Source organism: Tachypleus tridentatus, chromosome 11 (genome assembly GCF_004210375.1).
Source record: "Tachypleus tridentatus isolate NWPU-2018 chromosome 11, ASM421037v1, whole genome shotgun sequence".
In the NCBI taxonomy this organism is placed as follows: domain Eukaryota; kingdom Metazoa; phylum Arthropoda; class Merostomata; order Xiphosura; family Limulidae; genus Tachypleus; species Tachypleus tridentatus.
The window spans coordinates 60,617,754-60,638,189 of NC_134835.1; the positions used below are offsets into that span (position 1 = coordinate 60,617,754).

A 20,436-nucleotide genomic window follows, 5' to 3' on the forward strand; every position below is an offset into this window, starting at 1 on the left:
GTTTTTTATCTTTTGGCTGTTAACCATTTTAGTGTAATTTATGGTGTCTTTTATATGCTTAAATAGTGTTGTACATGGAACACATCTGTTGTAATTATTGATTTATTTTATACTGAACAAAATGGTGTCTAAATATCCTACTTCATCATTTTTTAGGCATATAGATGTCCGGTGTCCAGTTGATCTGGTTTCACATATTGTACATGTAATGTAATTTACGATTTTCTCTTATGTTTAGCATCTCCTATATATTGTCACACTTATTTTCATACTGTGCCCATTTCTAAACATTGTAAATGTAATAAGAAGGTATTCCTTTACACAACCTATTAAAGTTATTCCACGTATAAATTTAGATGAAAATACAAATATTTTCACTAAAATTATTCATAGAAACAAATTTTTAAAGTGTTATTTAAGTGATTAACCTTTAAGTAAACACAAAGTGAATTACGTAACTACAAACGCTTATATAAGCACGTTATCAAAGTTGTTATATAACCATTTTCAAACAATAAGTATTACGTGATATTTTATCGCTTGGAGAAAAAGTACACTTAACAAACTGGGACACAATAGAGATAAACAAGTATTATCAAAGATACTTATGTAATAATTAGATTTGCCTCAGAACTCATTATAAAGGTTTGTCTCCGAGTATCTACTGTTAAATGTTAAATTCTATTCGGCACACATCACGTTAAATTTTTGTCAACATGAAGCCATTATGTATCCTACTAATGACTCCTGTGGTCTTCACTAATGTTCTAAAAAAGAATGTGGATCTTGGGTGCCCTGATCCCCCTGTCAAGAAAGGTTTTCAAGCAGATAAAGTAAGAAAAAAATTACTAATTTTTTTTTATATCTGTACCACCCATTTCCCAAAAAAGAAACTTAAACAATACAGACAATTAAATTCATAATTTAATTGTTAGTACTACCTGTCTTCCCTTGTATTTTGTCTTCCTGTCAGTCCACTTTTGAACTCCTGAAGAAAAAAAAAGTCAAACAGTAAAAAATAAAACTTACTTTGATATATTATTACCAGTTTTTGTTTTAAACGACTATGTTTACTTTATTTGCTTAACTACGCAGCATAAAGTTATATGCATTGTGCTTTGGAAGGGAATATTTTTTTAAACTGTGTAAAAAACAAATATTTGTCTACCTTGGAGTAAATGTATTGTTCTTTGAAAATAAATATATTTTACATTTGTGTGAAAGCAAATAATTATTTATCATTTAAAAGTACGTAGGTACATGGTATGAAATAGCCAAGATGCCAGTTCCATTCCAGATCAACCAAAAGTGTGTTACTGCCAAATACGTCATGAAAGACAATGGTAGGATTGGCGTTTTCAACCGAGCCATCGATATCGAAAGGTTCTCTAATCTCATCTTTCCTTATTGTTATTATTTAGCGTTTCTTTCAAATGTCGTTAAGATACTAATGAAATATTATATTTGCAAAGATGTTGGTTAAATAAACCGTAGTAAAACTATTTTGACGAAATGGACTGAGAGTTTTGTATGATATAGTAATCATAATAATATATATCGAATCGAACGTATTATTATTATCACATAAACGTTACTTTAACCGACTTTGTTTGTTTGTTTTGGAATTTCGCACAAAGCTACTCGAGGGCTATCTGTGCTAGCCGTCCCTAATTTAGCAGTGTAAGACTAGAGGGAAGGCAGCTAGTCATCACCACTCACCGCCAACTCTTGGGCTACTCTTTTACCAACGAAAAGTGGGATTGACCGTCACATTATACGCCCCCACGGCTGGGAGGGCGAGCATGTTTAGCGCGACGCGAGCGCGAACCCGCGACCCTCGGATTACGAGTCGCACGCCTTACGCGCTTGGCCATGCCAGGCCCCCGACTTTGTTAACACGTGACTTTACTTTCAATACGAATAAATGTGCTTCACTGTTTAATATTTGTCGGGTTTTTATATGTGTGTATGGGTAGGATTCTTTACAGTAGGTGTCTGTAACTTGTTAATGATACATTTCAACAGTAAACGGACCGCACGCAAACAATATTCGGAATAAATCAATCATTTTTACAAATGATTTTTACACAGTTAATGATCACAGTTATACCAAGAACTTTTAATAATCGTCTTTGTTCGTCTAAATTTAATACGAGTTGGCTCATTCTCGTTAGAACTCGATTTGCAAGACGAATTGTTCTTCTCTGCTTCATTATTACAATACAATCTGCGATTACTATACTTTAAAAAGTCGCCACAATGCACCTTTATGGCAAAATCTACTCTCAGTTTTCTAAGTATGTAAAAGGGTCAAATTGTTTATATTAGGTGTCTGTGATTTGATGATGATAACTGTCAACAACAAAAGGACAGCACACAATCTACTTTTTTAAAAATAATATATTCAGAACAAATTAAACGTATGTTCAAACATTCATTTCACAATTGGTTATCAAAGTTGTAACTAAAGCTTTAAATAATTCTCTTTTTATGTCAAACGTCCACACAACTGAGAAGGCGAATTATTTTTCTCTACTTTGTTTCTTACTCCACAATCTTAGATAGATTCACTAAAGTTATAATGATTAAGCTGGCAAAAGATTATCTGTGTGCAAATAATAGATGTGATATTACACCATTATAACACCAGTAATAACTCTGTTCTTACTGCTGTGTAATGTCACCTATAAAGGACTATGTTTTGCAGAATTAAAAGTTATATATTATAAAGGTGACGTCTCATAAACGAATGATTACAAATAAGATTTAACAAAGACTTTGTACATTACGCAAGCTTTAGATCACAGTAATACCGATAATAATTTAAGTTACAGTCGTCTTTCCTTGACTAGAATCTCGTAAGAATAGTGTTTAATAGCACTTTCATAACACTTTATTTCACGCTGTAACAAGGCCTCTAGCCCAATGCCAGGCAGACTGGATGTTGAATTGGCAGCTATATAAACAAGGGTTTATAAAAATAATAATTTAACAGCCTCAATAGTTACATCTATAGCTTAAAAACTACCATATCACGTGAAAGTAAAGTTATACTTGGAATACCATAAAAAATAAATACAAAATAAAATTCTGTTTATGTGTATATACATTGGAAACCTTCTACTTGTGAAATAACAGTTGATAAATATAAGAAAAATGACATATTATTTAAATTGCTGTAACTAAACAATGTTTACATACATTAAAATAAGTTTGAAAAGTTAAATTAAATATTTATGACCATGGAGTTAGTAAAAGCAGAGTTATGAACAGTTCTAAATGGTAGCCTTAATCTATATATACTTTTGTATTTATAGATTCTTTTCCATAGAAAGTATAACTATATAAAGGTAATAACATTCTAATTAGTGTACTCGACCCACGACTGCAGGAAATGGAATCTAAACACGATTCCATACATTCCTGTCCTTTCAAACATAGGGATTTTATAATGTTACGTTTAATCCTGCTATTTGTTCATAAAAGAGTATCGCAATAATTGGTGGCTGATGTTACCGATTAGTTTAGTCGTCTTACCTCTGGTCAGCATTTCAAAATTATTAGAGACAACTACAGATAGCTTAGTAGCTTTGCCATAAATGAACAAGCAAACAATTTTTCTATCTAATTAAAACTACAGAGGTGTTTTTGTAGTTTGAGGCCAGGTCGTTATGGCTTTCGACCCGTAATCTGAGGGTCGCGGGTTCGAATCCTTGTCACACCAAAAATGCTCGCCCTTTCAGCTGTTATAATGTGACGGTAAATCCAATTATTCGTTGGTAAAAGAGTAGCCCAAAAATTAACAGCTCGTGATGTTGACTAACTACCTTTCCTCTAGTTTTATACCCCTAAATTAGGGACGATTACCACAAATGTCCCTCGTGTAACTTTGGGCAAAATTAAAAATCAAACAAACAAAAACAAATTTTGAAACTTGAAATTGAACTATCTAAAAAATTAATTCTTATTTTCATATTTATAATTATTCATAATTATATTCCTCATGATTTTTAATTATTTCATTGAAAAATAATTAATTACATGAATTAACGTCGTTTTCTATTTCATGTATTGAGCAGTGGCGAAATTATCATTGCAATAGAAGGAGAGGCCTATCCACCGGACCCGGAAGTTCCAGCTAAGCTTAAAGTCGAGTTTCCGACAAGTATGTACATACGCTTGTTTGTTTGTTAGTTTTGGAATTTTGCACAAAGCTACTCGAGGGCTATCTGTGCTAGCCGTCCCAAATTTAGCAGTGTAAGACTAGAGGGAAGGCAGCTAGTCATCACCACCCACCGCCAACTCTTGGGCTACTCTTTTACCAACGAATAGTGGGATTGACCGTCACATTATACGCCCCCACGGCTGGGAGGGCGAGCATGTTTAGCGCCACGCGGGCGCGAACATGTACATACGCCTATTTTATCTTTTTATCAGTTATCATTCCAGAGAAAGTCATTGTAAAGGCATTATTTAGTTTTGTTGTTTTTAAAATGTTTTAAACCAGAAACTTATTTCATACATATAGTCAAAGGAATCCAAACAATAACATTAAACAGAATCGTCTTTAGCGTCCTGTTTGTTAATTTGTTTCTTAAAAATTCTTTACACAGTTTGAAATTAGTAAGACCAAACCTAACAGGCGGACTCGGGGTGACCAAGAGGGTCTCCTTACTTGTATGATACAGTCCCCTTATAAAGGGAGTCTAAAATATGCCTGGAAAATTATACAGGCATGATGGGAATCTAACAGTAGTTTTTAGAGTCGTTTAATTTGAATTCGACATCGAATTTTGTGTAAATCGGAACCCTGGAGCGCTGTGTTTAAAACTGTATCCCTAATCCCACTCACAAACTAGCAGGAGCAAATGTCGCACAAATGATCGGATACCACAGGTTTTTTTGTTGTTTTTTTTACTGGGACGGATCCCTTTTGAGATAGTTCTGCATTGCATGGAGATAACAAAGGAGTTTGATTGGTATATTTAGGCCCTCTGTGAATTATGAGTTATCTTTAATCCCATAGCGGGGCTTAGGTATCTTATACTAGTTGCTTAGAAACTAAGAACTTCTTTAGGTAAGGGGGCTTTAAAGACACCGAACATTTTAGGATGTTGTTCATACTTTTCTTGTACTGGTTCTGTTTTGCATTTTTCTTTAGAAAGAAAACTAAGCGAAATTTGTTTAAAAAACACACTACCTGTTATAGGTGCCAATAACCTTTTGAGTTTAAATTGAAATTTAGTTATAATATTATTTACCATCATGCATTCTATTCCTGATTAATGATAAATCTACTAATTTTACCAGTTTGATTTATTTGGCTTCTGGCGAGATATTAGAAGGAAAGGTTTGTGGAATTTTGTTTTAAAAGGTGCGTTTTTAAATTAAGACATTTGATATGGAAGTGGAAGTTCCTTATTGATTAATAAGTTTGGGTTATTTCTTTTAATTTGCTGCTTTTGTTTATTCAATGTTTCTATCACTGTAGGGCCCGGCATGGACAGATGGTTAAGGAACGCGACTCGTAATTCGATGGTCACGGGTTCGAATCCCCGTCAACCAAACATGCTCACCCTTTCAGCCATAGTGTTTTATAATGTGACGGTCAATCCCACTATTCGTTGGTAAAAGAGTAGCCCAAGAGTTGGCGGTGGGTGGTGATGACTAGCTGCCTTCCCTCTAGTCTTACACTGCTAAATTAGGAACGGCTAGCACAGATAGCCTTCGAGTAGCTTTGTGCGAAATTCCAAAACAAACAAACACACCTATATTCTTACACAGCAAAATTAGGAACGGCTAGCGCAGATAGCCCTCGCGTAGGTTTACGCGAAACTCAAAACAAACCAAATAATGTATCACTGTATTCGTTTTACTTGCTTTATTTGTGGTTAACAAAAAGACTATTCGAGACACATACCTCTGTATATTATTTTTTCAATTGTAGCGTTTGCTCATTTTTTCCTCCTAAATATGCATATTAATTAAATTTCTTTCTGAGATTGTGCTCAATCTTTCTTACTATAGAAGGTATCTTTAACCTTATCAATAAAGAACAAGGGAGAGGTTTTGTTTTTTTAATTTCTTTTTGTATCAAAAAGATACAAAATCTGAACTGTTGACTAGCGGAAAAGAGTATCATAGACGGATGAGTCCAAGTTTGAAATATTTGTTTCAAAGTTTAGGTTGTACATCGGGCAGAAGAAAGGTAAAAGATACTTCAATGTATAGTATCTATCACGAAGCATGGGGGAGAGAGTGTAATAGTTTAGGGGTGTTTTTCTGCTGAGGCGACAGGATTTATATGCAAAATAGATGGAATAATGGACTAGCACAAGTACCATTATTGGTAAAGTATTCTACTATTAAAAAGATAATGACATCAAACACTCAACTAACTTATACAGAAATTACTTAGCTAAGAAAGAAATTGCTCGAGCCATTTAAATGACGCAATGGCCTTCAAAGAGCCTCGGTATCAACCCAATTGAGCAGATCTGGGACTTGATAGATCAGAAACTACTTACAAAGAAACTTTATGGGGAAATACTAGGACAGTTGAATCCCAAAAGACAATTCGATAGGCCTCATGTAGCTTTGCACGAAATTCAAGACAAACCAAACCTGAAAAATTGTTTGCAGTTACTGAAGCAAAATATTAACTGCTGAACCTAAGCACTTCCAATGAGTTGTTTATGTTGCAACAAATATTCAGATTAATGAAAAATTGATGTGTCATCTGTGAATTACCTTTCATTGTTTTTACAGTAGCTTGGAATCTAATTTTTGATTATGTCCTGACACTTTTACACAGCACTATATATATATAGTAAGCCCGCACTCTGAACACACGAGCTGTTTGGCTTCCTCAGGGAAGGGGTACCAAAATTAGCAATATGATCTCGTCTTCTTTCACATATTCCCCTCTCCACCCTCCCCTGAGATAGCTAATTAGCGTACAGGGCTTAGTATTTTAGTTATGTCACAAAGTTTACTATTTACAACTTATTAAGTAGAACAGATTGCGTTCAACACGACAAACCTTCTTGGATAAAGCTCGTAATCTCACTCGCATTTTTCACAAACGAGGTTCCTCCTATCGCATTTTACACACACACAAAAAAGAGCATTCAATTTTTATGGGAAATCAGCGACGTTTTTACTATTGATTATGGGTTCATAAGTTTTACTTTACTTTTAAGAACATTTATTTTGACTTTATAATTATTTTCGACACTGGTTAGGGTGATAGTGAACTACTGACTATTAATCACCACTGATATACGCTCTCATTATGTATGGTTAATGCTAGCTACATATCAGTTCTTTATACAGTATGATATTACTTATTTAGTTATATTAGTTCTTTTATTTACTTTATTTGCCATATCTACGATTATTGTAACTTTTCTAAGTCTTATTATCAACACACACGATAGTGTGTCTTGTGGCCGATAAAACAGTCTGCATAAAACATTGTTTTATCATCAGGAGAGATATTAGTAATATTCCGCTTTCTGTAGTTAATCTATCTACCATATATTTTCATCAGGGACGCTTACTTCACATACCACATTTCAAAGCAATCCATTGAGAACTACTTCAAATTTCACGTATCCAATTCTATTGATTTTCTTCCTATCTCTTTCTTTGGCCCGGCATGGCCACGTGGGTTAAGTCGTTCGACTCGTAATCTGAGGGTCGCAGGTTCGAATCCCCGTCGCACCAAACATGCTCGCCTTTTGAGCCGTGAGAGCGTTATAATGTGATGGACAATTCCGTTATTCGTTGGTAGAATAGTAGCCTAAGAGTTGGCGATGGGTGGTGATGACTAGCTGCCTTCCCTATAGTCTTACACTGCTAAATTAGGGACGGCTAGCGCGGATAGACCTCAAGTAGCTTTGCACGAAATTCAGAAACATTTGTTAGCGAGGCCTCGTATTTTATTTTACCCACCATCACATCTAAAGTTAAACAAAAAAATGTTCACACCTAAGATGTTTTTGATTAGATTCTTATTATACTTTTAATGCCATTCGCTTGAATTTTCCTTATTCTATCATTTTCACGCACTCCATTTAAGCTACACTTTCCTGTAGACATTATGTGTTAGATCGATACATCCTGGACTATTTGAAATAGTCAGACAGACAAGTTCACGTTGACGTAATTTTAGTTGATAAACCTACGTGAAAAGTAAACAACTAAATACAGTAATGGTATTTATAATAGTGTCCAAAGTGAGAAACATTTACGAGCGTTCAGTGTAAATAACAGTTTTACTAATTAAGACGAGTAAACTCGTTAAAACGATGGATTAAACCAATAGTAAAGAAAAAGGTGTTTATAACAATCTCTGAAACGAACCGAAGATAAATTATTGCGAAGTAAAAGTTGTGATAAAGGAAAACATAGCTGAATATGTAGAAATGTTTTAATGCCTGTTCACAAAATAATAAGTATACGGTTTTGAACGAATCCTACATCCGTATTTTATACATAAATAAGTCGATAAAGTCCATAGAATAGTTATTGTAATGCTGATTTTTAGCAAATTACAACACATTAAGAGTTTCTTGTGTAAAATACTTTGCAGATAAAAAACAATAAAAAACAGAGTTAAAATTGAAGTTAGTTATCACGTGTTGACAACATTGGGCTTTTGTGTACCTTACTTATGGCATTGAAAAGTTTGACTAATAAAAAAATAGGTGAGGTGATTCTGTCATAAGATGGAATGGTTTGTGAGAAATTGAATAATGATTGTATTTTTATCTCTAGGTAACTCTACCTATAACACCGGGGATTACTGGGTCTTGGATACTGATTACAACACATATTCAGTTGTATATGCATGCACCAACATTGGTGGGGTTTTTCGTAGAGGTAAGTCAACTAACGTGAGACATATTATTCATAAAAAGTAACATCCATTCTGTCACAGTTGTTGGATTTAGCAATTTTATTGTAAAACTGTATAATATGCTTTGTTTGTTTGTTTTATAAGGGAGAATCGCACCTGCAATTCTAGTGCTATGAACCTTCAAATTCATTGCTGATAGTCTGACAAGGTCTGGTGGTTAGGGGTGCTCGACTTGCAATTTGCGGTTCGCGGGTTCGAATACCCAGTGAACTAGGAGCGGTATAACGTTACGATCAATTTCGCTATCTGTTAGTAAAAGAGCAGCCAAAAGGTCAGCGATGAATGGTGCTGACTAGCTTCCTTCTCTCTAGTTCAACACTGCTAAATTAGGGACGGCTAACGCAGGTAGCCTTCGTATAACATTGCTGGAAATGCAAACCAAGCTTACTGCTGAGTCATGAAAGGGGGGAAAAAAATGGCTGTCTGCTTTCTCTCTACCATGGATAATAGCGCCTCGAATTTTAGCGTTAGATGTCCGCAAACTTGTCGCTAATCCATCGAGAAACGTCTTCTGGCAAATGGTTTATAAGTGTAACAATTACTGACCCAGGAAAAGTGAACAGAAGGGATTTATATATATCGCAGTGTCTTAAAACATTTATGCTTATATTTGCGTCCATGAATTTAACTTAACAGCAGACAACTAGGTGAAAAATTTAGACTTACATACTATATTTTCGAGACCAAAAAAATTAATCAGTTTAAATGGGGTTACATTTTATATATTCCTTTCTCATGTGAAAGAATAAGTCTATATTTTGAACTTAGGTTACTGAATTAATGAATTGTAACAACAATCTTTTAATATGAAGTGTAACGCGAAACAGTTATATAAAAACATCAACTTTATTTAGATAAGTTGCTTCTGAAAGTCGGTAATCGTAAATAAAATATGATAAGTGATGATTACACTTTAGCCTATCTCTAAGCCTAAACAACCTAACAAATCATCTATCATATACCCCGCTTTTAACGACTGTAGGTTTTCAATTAAACTGAGACTATAGTAGAAAATATTTGAGTCAGAAACCTTATTTTTTATTATTAACAACACCGTAAAAAACTGTAGGATGGAATATTAGAGTTTAACTATTGCCAGAGTTTACTTAGTTATTAAGAGAAGTAGTAAACGGACGAATAAAACAATGATTATATAATACACAACAGTTAAGTTCAATTGTGAAAATTTAGAACAGTTTTAAATCCAGTGAACTTTGTGAGTTATTAGCACTTTTTTACCTCTGTTTATCATAAAATAATTTTTACTGGCCTCTACACCAATTTCAATAATTTTATCTCCCACTTTCCCAAACATAATCTGGTTATATCATTGTTAAACAGTGTTTTTAAAATTTAAAATTTGTCCTAATTATTTTATTTTACATAAAGAAGTTAACTTTCCACATAAACACATATTAAATAATGGCCATCCCCAAATTTTCCCTTCCTTTTATAGGTTCATAATCCCTACAAATTAAAAACAACAACTGTCTTTTCTAATTAGAGAAAAAAAAATCTACCTTCCAGTTCAGCTCAGAATAATATATAGACCTGGCGTCCACATTAAACGCTCACTTCAATACAAAGATCAAGCAAGTGCCTAAACTTCTGGTGATCTGAGGGTCGCAGATTCGAATCCGCGTCACACCAAATATGTTCGTCATTTCAGTCGTGGAGGCGTCATAATGTGACGATCATTCCAACTATTCGTTGGTAAAAGAGTAGCCCAAGAGTTGGCGGTGGGTTGTGATGACTAGCTGCCTTCCCTCTAGTCTTACACTGCAAAATTAGGGACTACTAGCTTTGCGCGAAATTCAAAACAAACAAACAAAAACACCTAAACTTCTACATTCATTGATTACGTAGGTTACTAAAACAAATAACGAATTAAAAAGTAGCGTCCGTGAACATTTAGGAGTACCTAACAAAATCGACCGTCCATCACCTAAGCTCGGCCATTCATTCATTCGTTCACATTCTGATGCTACGGGTTACAATATTTTTTTAACGATTTCTCAACACTTCAGGATCCTCAAACCTTGAACTATGCATTAAAGACAGTTTACTCATAAATATATACATTGTTTTATCCGCCCATTTACTCTTTTTTTAATAACTAAGTAAACTAGTTATAATTTTAGCTCATAACCATTTTTGGAACACAATTTTCAGATTTCACCGAAGATGGAATAAGCTATTCCGAAACGTTTGGATGTTTTATGTTTCATCAACCGTCTTCATCTTCATTATTAGACTTCGGTTTTCCGATCATGAATCCATTGTCAAAATTATTTGAAATTACGATCAGTGCTCACTCACTCGAATAAGTTCATCTTGTTTTTCTGTATACAAATTGATTTTGTTATGAGAATAACCAAAGTACCAACCACGCCATAATATCAGGTTAATCTACACAGAATACAAAACCACTGGCGTATAAAGCTTAATGTGCACTACTAGTTATTTTTAAAATAATGTCTTAACTTCAAGATCTTTTTTTTTACCTAAAACCTTACTTTGTTTGGTTTCGTAGCAACCAGTTTGAGTTCACGTGCTTTTATATTCTGTGATAACTTAAGGATATTGATATTAAATGTCGTTTGTAATGTTTCATGATATTTAAATAATTTCGTATATTTGATACAATAAATCAACTTTTCGAATAATATTGCTTATTATTATAATTTTTTCCTAATTCTCAGAGTCTTGCTGGATTTTAGCCCGACAGAGGACGCTTCCTAATGAAACCATCGATAAGCTATTTAACTTCCTTGATACCAATGGCATTAATTCGAAAAAACTTACTATGACCAATCAAATAAACTGTGACTGAGCTTTTCGAGTACTTTTCTTTCTCTCTAGATTTTTTTTGTATTAACCGTAAAAACTATATAACAAGAAATAAATAACAATAACTACCTGTGATTGTTACCGTCTTGTTGCTTTTATGAGTGTAAAACTAAAACGGAATAAATAGTTTCTTGAAGCTATAACGTATTGAAAATAATCTTTATTTTATCGTGTTTATTCCAAACATCACAACAATTAAAACTGTGCAAATAATGGACTTTCATTAGTCTTGTTTCTTTTTCCCTGTTGCAAGAAATAAATTAATGAACACCGATATTGGTGTCATACTTAATATATTAATACTAATACTACACAAACTTCGTATTTTTACGTATTTTATAAAGTCTACAAAGTTTAGTTGTTCTTGAACAAAAGTTTATTTTGTCCGATGGATTATTAAAATACGTTAATTTGTTGTTTAGCATGGTATGTACAGCAAATCTAACCCTTGGTGTCCGTTACTTGATGAGCTAATAACATATTTTCAAAAAAACTTTTCACATCTGAGTTACCTTCTACAGCTATTGAAAAACAAACAAACAACTACTTAGATGATCTATCTGACCAATAAAGTTTTAAAATATTAAAATATTCCTACAAGAAAAAGTAATAACTATGTACACTCTTCAAGATGATGTTACGCCAGCGAGTCTCACGTGAAGTTTATTCAAATATTATAACCAGGTTGTCTTTTCAAACTTAGCTTTGAAAATTAAATTTTGAATTAATTTAAATGTTTGTTTTTGTTAAGCATAAAGTTACATATTACGCTGTCTGTGCTCTGCTTATCGCGAGTATCAAAATTCGATGTTTTTTTAAACGTTAGGAGCCTCAAGACTTACCGATGAACTACCACCGAGGCAAGTTAAAACATAATGGCTACCCTCAAGATTTATATAAAACTTGCATGATTTAAACAAAGAAATATTTATAAATAAGTTGAAGCTGCGTATGAAAACAGGATAACGCTATCAATGTTCCCCCTCATTTTTCATGTACACAAGTACCAAGGCAATGTGTGCTGCCAATTTGTTTTTGCCTTTTTTCTAAGGGGGGGGGGATATTTTTAGACCACCGACCCTATATATTGGATCATTAGACTATTTTGCAATGTTACCAGTGGACTTTAGACCTATCGACTGCCAGGGTTATTAAGGCCATCAACGTGTTGAGATTCCTCATCGCTACTGAGGATGTTCGCAGCTGAAATAATGAAGTGCTCGACTCTTGATTGATTGTTGTGCGACCGTGCAGCTTAAAGGGAACTGGTCACTATGTTCCGGAATCCATTAATATCTTGATAAGTTCTATTTAGCGAAATACAAATACAGTTAGTGTTGTATTTGTATGATTTATAGGCAAGTATTTGGTGAAGATAATACGTTTTGACATCCTTCCCACTTACAGATTTTCTAGAGAGCGCCTTTCAATGGCCACACTGATCATTCAACAAGTTGTTTAGGGTGTGTGTATGTGTTAGTGTGGACGTTTCTGCTGTCGGTCCATATCCTGTTAATACTATAGCTTTCATCTAATATTTGCTTTTTAATTGCAGTTTTTGTTGATTGGATATTCTTAATTTTCTTTAGTTTATGATAGTTAACTAATCCTAACATTAATAAACTAACTCAAAGATCTGTTTTTTAACTGGATTATTTCCGTGTCTTGTCGTTAATAATTTTTGACTATTTAAGAATAGGCAAGAAGATGACTTCATGATGTTGTTTAAAACAAATCCTGAAGTAGTTGTACTCCCATTTGTTGTAGGTCTTCCTGTTGTAGTCCACCGCTAGTACAGTGGTAAGTCTACGGATTTACAACGTTAAAATCAGGATTTCGATTTTCTGCGGTGGATTCAGAAGATAGCTTGATATGGCTTTGCCATAAGAAAACACATTCCTGTTGTAGATACTGATGTGAATAGTTTTTCTTCTGCAGTTTACGATCTTTGGCTCACTAAATGGAAACCCTCTCTCATATTTATTATCATCATATCTCACTCAGAACATTCCCTGCTTCTTCAGTTTATTCAAGTGAAGTGCAACCTCATTTTTGTCTAAACTCTCGTCACATGAACTCCACATAGTTATTGATATTGATGACTTCCCTTATCATGGGCTCGGCATGGCCAGTTAAGGCACTCGACTTGTTATCTGAGGGTCGCGGGTTTGAATCTCTATCACATCAAAAATTCTCGCCCTTTCAGCCGTGGGGGAGTTACAATATGACCGTCAATAACACTATTCGTTAGTAAAAGAGTAGCCCAAGAGTTGGCGGTGGGTGGTAATGACTAGTTGCCTTCCCTCTAGTCTTACACTGCTAAATTAGGGACGGCTAGCGCAGATAATTATCGTGTAGCTCTGCGGGAAATTCAAAACAAACTAAACCCTTATCATGAAGGCTGTGGTACTATTCTTACAAAATGTTCCAGTTATTCATCTTCAAGCGCGATTTGTTATACTTTTAATAATATAAGTCTTTCTTTTACTTTAGCAAAGTTACTTGAAACTCACAGTTTTTTCTTTCCTCTCATTATCATGTTAGTAGCACGGTAATCAAGTTTTTAAATCTCTCTTTTTCATTTACGTTTTCAACGGACAATCTGAGGGTTATAAACAGGAAACCTTTCACATACATCCAGAAACACAAAGCTAAATCATATCAGTATATAAATAACGAATTTTAAGCTACACCGTGCAAAAACTCTTTAAATATAATAACATCAATGAAACAATACTTGATAAAACATAGGTACAATATAAATCATTTATACATAAAATAACCATAACTCAATATATTACAATTAGAAAAACACCTGCTTACAAAAACAGTAACATAAAAGTTCAAGTAAATAAATCCTTTATATAAAACAAATATTAAAATTTACCATTTTAACATTAATAATATCGTGACATACCGAATATAATGTGCTCCGAAATATACTGCGCACTCTAATCTCCATGAACAAAGAGTCAAATGTGCTTTATCACCATAAATAATACACACCTAGTATTTTACAATACTGCCGTCAAAGAAACTCTTTGATGAGAAGAATGATAGAGTATTGTACGATCTCAAATTGCACGTTCGCCGTAGTGTTTGTTATCTTAGCACTTTTGTCCGGCAAATATACCTTGTCAAAATGTTGGAATATTCGTAAAATCGCTAAAATCGAGTTCCCCTTAGGGCTTTTTGTCTTAGAAAAGAAACCCATTTATCTGTGGTGTTCATTATTCACGGCTTTCTACAACATCTTTGGTAAAATGGAGTACAGGTAGTTTTTTCTAAAACATATCCACAACTTCTAGGATATAATCAAGTAGATACGCGGCACCACCGCGGAAATTCGTTTGAAAGCCCTCATATCACAAAACATTTGGGCCTCAGTAGCACCTATAAACAATTCCAATAATGAGACAATTCTCACTTATTCTTTAAAATCAGAGAGAATTAATAAGACATATCATCGAAATGCAACATTTCTAGTAAGTATGTGTTATCGTTTACAACGTGAGTCGAATAAAATGATCTGGACTGACAGTAAAAAGAAACAACGGATTTGTTTACCATGTATTATACGCACCCTAACTTCTAGATACACTTTCAGTAAAAGAAATACGTATTATGTTCGGAAAATTACGGTAGTAGTAAGCCATAACCTCTCCGCTAATAACAATGTTACAAAGATTGCCTAAAATAGAATACTTAAATAAGCCTTCCAATACAAAATAGTAACACTCCAGTTACAGAGCATATGGGAAATTAGTTTCTATATGTATACCTGTACTGAGCCAATGCGAGAGGCTACAGAACGATGTGATTGTGGTTCAAAATGTAATGACACTGAATATTCTCTAAACTTTCAGCTTTGAGCATATTGTAAAAACGACAGTCAATTTCATTATTAAATTCAAAGAAGCGGTAAAAGCTGTGACTGATTCCTTCTTCCTAACGATATGTTAATTTTACCAACACAGGTAGGTTTATGTTAAATGTTGCCTAACAGCTTCTCCCTGATTCAGCAAAGATTCTCTGCTACCTTAGGTTTTCCATTTTCCAATGTTGATATTCCTTGCACAGTGTCATATCCAGGCAGTAGCACATCTAGCAACCTAACCTTAACAGTGATGCCATCATCTTGTCACTTCTTCAAGTTGAACTCTATCACAAAGCTCCTGGGTCACTATTCCGCCAACGAAGCCATTAATGGAGCTAAGTGGGTAATAATAGACATAGCTGCAGTTGAGATTTTTAGAGATATAATAGTATCTCGGGAAGAACTGGGTTTAAAACCAAAAAACTTAATTTTCAATTTAGCACACATAGTGTATACTTTCGTTTCTTTACACAATTGCCTCATTGAAGATAAGCCTATATTTCATTTTTATTCTGGTATTCTCTTGGCATCTATCAGTCAGACTCCAAACTGTCAGTATTTAAATGGTCGAGAAGACTCATTCGTTTTTTATCAGCTGCTGCTGATATAATCCTGAGCTGCTACATGACTCTCTGAAAAGTGAAGAGTTCACTTAGTGAACTATAGTCAAGTTAAAGCTGGCGGTGGGGGGAGTTTCAGCCATAAAGAGCCACATGGAAAACGACATGTTTGATAGGGGAGTTAACATTAACCTACCTGCCCTGAATCAAATTGTGATTGTAGAGTTTCACATTTAAAATTAAAAACTAAAAGTTCTGTTTCTGCTGCAGCAAACATCTATACTTACACTACAATAAAATATAAATGTGTGACAAGAAAACCAAGAAACACGAAGTTAACAGAGGGGGTTCAACGAAAACAATGTGCTACTCCAATAAGAATTAAAATGAAAATAAGTCTGATTGCTCACAAGATCATTGAAGTTATAGGAATGTGCAGAGGGATTATGATAAGTCTGAAGAAATACAGAAAAAAATCAAAAAAGTTCAGGAAGGCTGCAATAATAATTGATGAAGTGAAAAAGCCATTAATGAGGTATAAAAAATTAGCGATAAATTTTTTTGTTTCGAATTTCGCGCAAAGCTACTCGAGGGCTATCTGCTCTAGCCGTCCCTAATTTACCAGTGTAAGACTAGAGGGAAGACAGTTAGGCATCACTACCTACCGCCAACTCCCGATCTACTCTTTTACCAACGAATAGTGGGATTGACAGTAACATTACAACGCTACCATGGCCGAAAGGGCGAGCATATTTGGTGTGATTGGGATTTGAACTCGTGATCCTCGGATTACGAGTCGAGTGCCTTAACCACCTGGCCATGCCGGGCCTAGTGGTAGAATGAAATATACAGGAAATTAATTATCATTAAATACAAATATTAAACCCTCACATCTCTTTCCAAATTGATTCAAGAGTTCCAGTTAAACACCATCTGTTACAAAATATGGACTAGAAGAACTTATTTGATTTGAACTCATTACCTCTGTTGTTGTGCCATCTGGTACTAAAGTATCTTCTAGGAATACCCCAGCCATTACACTAGAAAAAGTAAGTGCGTTCAGTTAGAGGTAATTATTGTTTGGCTTTATTTTCATTATGATTGTTCCAGAGACTTCCCCACAAATAATGGGGCAATATAAAGGGCTATATTTAAATACTTTACATATGAAACTGTAGGTCTTTATTGTGAAACTAATAACAGAATATTTAATAAGATAGACCAAATAGGCAATTTCTCAGTAAACTTGTTTATGAGTATCTCATAAAAATCTTCAAAATTACTTGGTAAGAATGCCTTACCACGCGATCTGCTTAACTCATCTAAATACGCAGTAAAGTTTCTTTGGGTCTTCACTTTAAAAGCTGTGAACTTGATTGACCCTATTGATTGCTCAGTTCTCCAATGTGTTGAATTAGTAGCACAACTGGTTGACAATTAAATCCCAGCCATCGAGTCCTGTTTCACCCTTGAACATCAAGCACCATGGAAATTCAACATCAGGCAATGCACTACTTCTTTCTTTAGTTCATCCATTCAAAACAAAAATGTCCTTAAAACATTTTATGAAACGACCCTGGTATTTTTCTTGAACACTGTTGGGTTTATCCACTTTACTACTGAGTAGTGGTAATAGGCATCTCCACCAAAGTCCAGCTAACATACCCTAGGAAATACTCTCTCTTCGTTTTTGTAGTCCAGAAAAAAACATATTCTGATAAATGTAGTGTTCTTTGGCTAAGTCTTCAATGAGGTGACTCACTGTCATTAAAAAAAGGCATATAAGACCTCATCATTACATCACATAGTGTCTTTTGCTGACAGACACGGTTATGAAGCATCATCAATGCGCCTCTCCAGCCTAGAAAACTCCTAACCCCTAATGCTGTTAGATAGTAACAAGAAGCCACATGCTTCAACTTACAGTGTTGCGTTTGGTTTGAATTTCGTGCGAAGCTGCACGAGGGTTATCTGCTTTAGCCGTCCCCAATTTAACAGCAAAGGACGAGAGGAAAGGCAGCTAGTCACTACTACCCACCGCCATTAGTTGGTAATATTCAACTGGCTATTTGTACGTGAGACAAACATTCTAATTTTCAGCCATTACGTTTCATTTAATGTTATAAAGAGCTCAAGTAAAGCAATGATTAAGTTACTTTTAACACTAAAGTATACCTGTACTTGGTTTATATAAAACCTCAAAAGGATCACATGATTAAAACAACTTTGTTTAACGGCGAGAAGTTTGTTTAGAATTAAGCACAAAGCTACACATTAGGCTATCGTGCTCTGCCCACCATATGTATTGAAACCTGGTTTTTAGCAGTGCGAGTTTGCAGACATACCGCTTTCCCACTAGTAGGCGAATTGTAAGTAGTAACACACTACACTTGGGACTGTATTCAATACTTATTATTTGACACAATAAACAAGTTTATGCTGTTATTCAGTGGTTCTCAAGAGAGTTGCAGTAGTAAGTGTACCGTTATGAAAAATTTTCAGCTTAACTTCAAAATACAAAAGGCTCCTGACTTCACAATGTTATCTCTAAACCATTTTTAAAACTTTTCTTATTAATATTTCTATTTTAAAGAATGTTTATATGTATATATATTTACCATGATCCAAATAATGGCATGAAAATATTACCAGTTGACCCAGAAAACGGACTGCAACACCTTATCTCTGACTATCACTTGCAAATACTTCTTACGAAGTTTAACTCTTTGCATAAAGATTAGGAATAAATAATTATTGTAACTTCCTTTATTACTTTTTTACTTGTTACATTTGGCAACGCAACAAACCGTTTTTACAGATAACTTTATCCAAGTTAAGGAAAATTATAATTTCTGATACTATACATTACCTCTTCTTACAAAATAACTAGAATCCTACACTGACCTGGTGGAGAGGCCTATGCAAACCTTATCTAGATAAGCACCCTTAGGAAAGCGACAATGGCGTGTGACATCTCAACGCAGAACACAGCCGTGAGAGACATCATGTCTGAGCTAGATATACTCTTTGCCAGCTATGAAAATATGTGTTGCTAAATTGGAAAGGGAAACATCCACAGGCAATGGATGTATCAAATAGTGTATAGTGGCTAAGGCACATCAGACTGTAATGGGTGGGTCAACTAAATTCAAAACCTTGTAATATTGGATATTTGTCTTCCAGTTCATAGCAGAAGGAGAGTCACAACCATTTTCACCTCAAGCTCAGGAAGCAGGAGAAATACAAATTCTGTTCTAATTACTCAAGCATAACACCTCTGTGTAAAATCAGTGCACAACCAAAACCAGGCCACCTGCGAATTGATATTTTAGGGATGAATGTAATGTGGTGGTTCATTCATATTCAAAACCAGGCAGCATTGAGAATTTAATGTCCAGGTCAAGGTAGTAAGAAGGCCCTCAACCAGTCACACGTGTGAGGACTTATGTTAACTAGTCTAGTTCTAATCCAACACCAGACCACACAGGTATCAACATCTAGATGGTGGTAGGATGAAGGGTTCCAGCTGAAGGAAGGTGAATTATCTCTAATGCATAACCAGGTGTGAGATATTGTTTATCCAGTCTATGGTAGGAGGAGGGTTCGAACCATTTACACTGACAGAATAGGATTGAACAAACTCAAGAGGATGCTTTCATGGTTCATCACTCCAGCAGCTAGAAGCTGATAAGTGGCAAAAATTCCTGAAGCAACGTAGAAGGACAAAACATTGGGAAGTCCATAGAAAAACTTTAAAATTCCAGTGAGTGACCACAAAACTGTTTTTAAAAGCAGGCTGTCTTGATTTATTCAATGAGGATAGAAGGAATGGGCAGCTATCCCAACATTGCTTAATTCACGACAGTCAATATTTTGGACATAGTCAAGATGCAAAACATTGTGAGGATGAACCTATTAGCAGTCTTGTGGAGCACCCCATCTCAACAGTAGTTACTATAGATCATAATGGCTATACAATGAGAATTTATGGATTAGTATACCTGAACAGGCACCACTCATCACAGAGCAGAATTCAAGATGTACATTTCTGACCCTGAAAGAGTGAAAAAAACTTACCCACTCACAGTTAAACCTAGATGTGGAGAATGATAATAGGCATTATTCAGTATCCAGATGAATAGATGGTCACATAATGAAGGTAATGGGAAATAAATGTATTATGTATGTTCCACATGTCAGTCTGAATGATTTTCTCCAATGAAAAA

The 20,436-nt window shown here is 34.7% G+C and overlaps 1 protein-coding gene across 1 annotated transcript; it reads left to right on the forward strand.

Moving 5' to 3' along the window:
• Positions 1 to 634: 634 nt before the first annotated feature.
• On the forward strand, positions 635 to 11,910 carry LOC143232257 (apolipoprotein D-like). Its single transcript, XM_076467424.1, has 5 exons — positions 635 to 833; positions 1,250 to 1,383; positions 4,080 to 4,165; positions 8,782 to 8,886; positions 11,626 to 11,910. The coding sequence occupies exons 1-5, from the start codon at positions 717 to 719 to the stop codon at positions 11,754 to 11,756; spliced, it is 573 nt and encodes a 190-aa protein (XP_076323539.1). The 5' UTR covers positions 635 to 716; the 3' UTR covers positions 11,757 to 11,910.
• Positions 11,911 to 20,436: the final 8,526 nt, after the last annotated feature.

What these genes read in the sequence shown, in the direction of transcription:
- LOC143232257 (XM_076467424.1), top strand. Translation starts at nt 717, where the DNA reads ATGAAGCCATTATGTATCCTACTAATGACTCCTGTGGTCTTCACTAAT. An exon ending in CGAGCCATCGATATCGAAAG is followed by an intron (nt 1,384 to 4,079) that starts GTTCTCTAATCT and finishes TGTATTGAGCAG; the next exon opens with TGGCGAAATTATCATTGCAA. An exon ending in TGGTGGGGTTTTTCGTAGAG is followed by an intron (nt 8,887 to 11,625) that starts GTAAGTCAACTA and finishes CCTAATTCTCAG; the next exon opens with AGTCTTGCTGGATTTTAGCC.